The sequence below is a fragment of the Stegastes partitus genome, unplaced genomic scaffold (genome assembly GCF_000690725.1).
Source record: "Stegastes partitus isolate 25-593 unplaced genomic scaffold, Stegastes_partitus-1.0.2 Scaffold276, whole genome shotgun sequence".
NCBI classification, from domain to species: Eukaryota; Metazoa; Chordata; class Actinopteri; family Pomacentridae; genus Stegastes; species Stegastes partitus.
Genome location: NW_007578007.1, coordinates 547,731 through 550,211, shown reverse-complemented (window position 1 = coordinate 550,211; position 2,481 = coordinate 547,731). Strand labels below are relative to the sequence as shown.

Sequence of the window (2,481 nt, the reverse complement as noted above, 5' to 3'; positions counted from 1 at the left end):
GGCTACAACTCACCCCACGAACATCCGAGGTGTGTGTGATTAACGACACCGCAGACACACACCGCAGGCAGCGGCGCAGGTCAAACCCTTACAGGTCCTTCGCTCTGTACCACGGTGGTAAAGCTACTGCCGCTCCAGTGACCCGGCTTCCTTTCATCTCTCTTGTTCTGTTTCACTCTCGGCCTCACACACAGGCCTCTGTGCGTCTACGTCACCATGACAGCTGAGGCCACAATCGCAGAGGAACTAATGCATCTGGGCTTTCTTCCAGGAGCTCGGCCAACTGATGTGTCTCCTAAAAGCTTCCGTTGTCAAGGAAGAGCCGCTCTTTAGGCTCTTTCTTCCTCCAGAGCAGTTTGTTTCCTGCTCTGTAATCACCACAGAGTGTAGCGCTGAGTCTTCCTACCACGACCATGCTAACAGCTCACACCAGGGCCCGTCATTAAAGAAACTAAGAGAAATATGAAGAAATAAAGTTTGAACCTGTACTACACCTGCTTGCCCCTGCCGAGCAGAATAAGATATTCTGGCTGTTTTGTGCCTAAATGTTTCCAAAGATGTGATTTAATAGAATCCATAGAAACACTCAGAACAACTCGTGTTTAACCCTAAAGGATGAATGTCAATGTGATCACTGGTAACTTTCTAAAATGTAAATGCCTTAATGATAACTGTCCACCCATCTGGCCTCTCACAGTGACAGCAGAGTGTTTGTTCTCAGGTTTGTGAGAACAGTGAGGTTAAACAGTGCAGCTGCTGGTGAACCACATGATTAAAATAAAAAAGGAAGCGAGCTTACCTGACAGAGAGGGTGAAGTCCCCCGGGTTGCTCTTGCTCGGCCGGGCCAGGAAGCTGCCGTGGACGCCGCGGGTCAACAGAAGCTGCTCCGCCTCGATTCCGGTGATGTTGGGGTGGAACCACCTGAACATTTGTGAACAACACAAAGAATAAAAGAGAGGTCAGTTACACACACCTGTTATAGACAGAGATGGGTACCTTAACTACTGCTGCTGATTGGTCTGGCACTTTAACAGCGCTCTTATAATAAGAATAATAATTGATCAGACTTATACAGCGCTTTTCTAGACACTCAAAGACGCTTCACACTGTCAGTTATTCATTGACACACATTGGTCCCGGTGGTGGTAGCTACAGCTGTAGCCACAGCTGCCCTGGGGCAGACTGACAGAGGCCTGGCTGCCATTCTGCCCTCCGACCACCACCTCAACAATCCATTCATACTCATCCACACCAGACAAGGTGGTGAAGTGTTTTGNAACTCTAATGTAGCCATACGCTGACCAGTAAAACTACTAAATCATGCCTCACCATGTTGAGCGCTGTGTTTTAAACTGCGCTATACAAATAGAACTGACTTGACTTGAAGTGTGTGACACTGATGATCTCGTTTTCTGCCGGGAAAGCTCGAGTCCTGGCATTTCTCTAGATGCTGCATACACCACCCTCTGACCCAGCACAGCCCGGATGGCAGCAGCCAGAACCATGCATCCCACCACACTGCAAACACTGCTCGGGGACAACTCGAGGAACACGACCACCAGTCCAAGGTGTTCACCCGACCACCAAGGTCCCCATAGCTTTGGTCCCAAACAGTCTTCCTCCAAAGTCCCAGTGCCAGACACCACAGGATGCCCCCAGAGGTCATGTGTGAGGTCACAGCTGGTTTGGCCACCTACACAACATCTGGCAAGTGGCTCTAATGTTGTGAAGAATCGGTATGTAGTTTAGGCCACACAATGCTACAGAGAATAGTGCAGAATAAGTAAGACAAGCCTTTGTTTCATATTCTTTTCAAAGACGCTCTCCAGAGAAGTTTGTTTTCTATTCATTTTGGCAGCAGTTAGACTGACGGCTTCGTTTCATGGCTGAGCGTGAAAACTGACCCATTTTTCGAAATGAAACACCCTGCAGACTTCGCCAGAATTAACAGAAAATAAAATATTTTTATTCTTTCTGTGCGGCCCGGTACCACATGACCAACGGCCCGGTACTGGTCCGCGGCCCGGGGGTCGGGGAGCGCTGCTGGAGGACATGGTTGTGCCTGTTGATAAAGTTTTGACCTTTATTTTCATTTCTTTTTTGCAGACAGTTATAGTATAGTATGGTATAGTATAGTATAGTAGATGGTAGATCAGCATGTTCTGCATCTCGAGAGCCTGTTTCGGTAGGTTGTCAAGAAACCATGCATCATTCAGCAGAGCAGACATCTTTTTCATTTCATGCTCCCAGCTGCAGCAGGCTCGCTTCTGAAAGTTGGATAGTTGGAGGCAAAAGGTTTCAGACAAACAAGAAATCTTTTTGCCCTTTTGTTTCTTCATAAGTAGAACAAGATATCCCAGCTCATAAACAATGGCTAAAATGTAAGCATGAGGATAAAGGCAAACAAACAAAAACTACTAAATAATACATTATAATAAATAATAGATGCCACTGAGAACACTGAGTCTGAACAATAACAT

The 2,481-nt window shown here is 46.9% G+C and overlaps 1 protein-coding gene across 4 annotated transcripts in view; it reads right to left on the bottom strand.

Annotated features, from left to right (window-relative positions):
* ptpn11b (protein tyrosine phosphatase non-receptor type 11b) overlaps positions 1-2,481 on the bottom strand; it is a 51,305-nt gene that overhangs the window by 25,965 nt on the left and 22,859 nt on the right. For all 4 annotated transcript variants that reach the window (XM_008282563.1, XM_008282561.1, XM_008282564.1 and 1 more), the window contains exon 2: positions 800-922. In XM_008282563.1, coding sequence (XP_008280785.1) covers positions 800-922 — 123 coding nt within the window. The remainder of the gene's footprint in view (positions 1-799; positions 923-2,481) is intronic.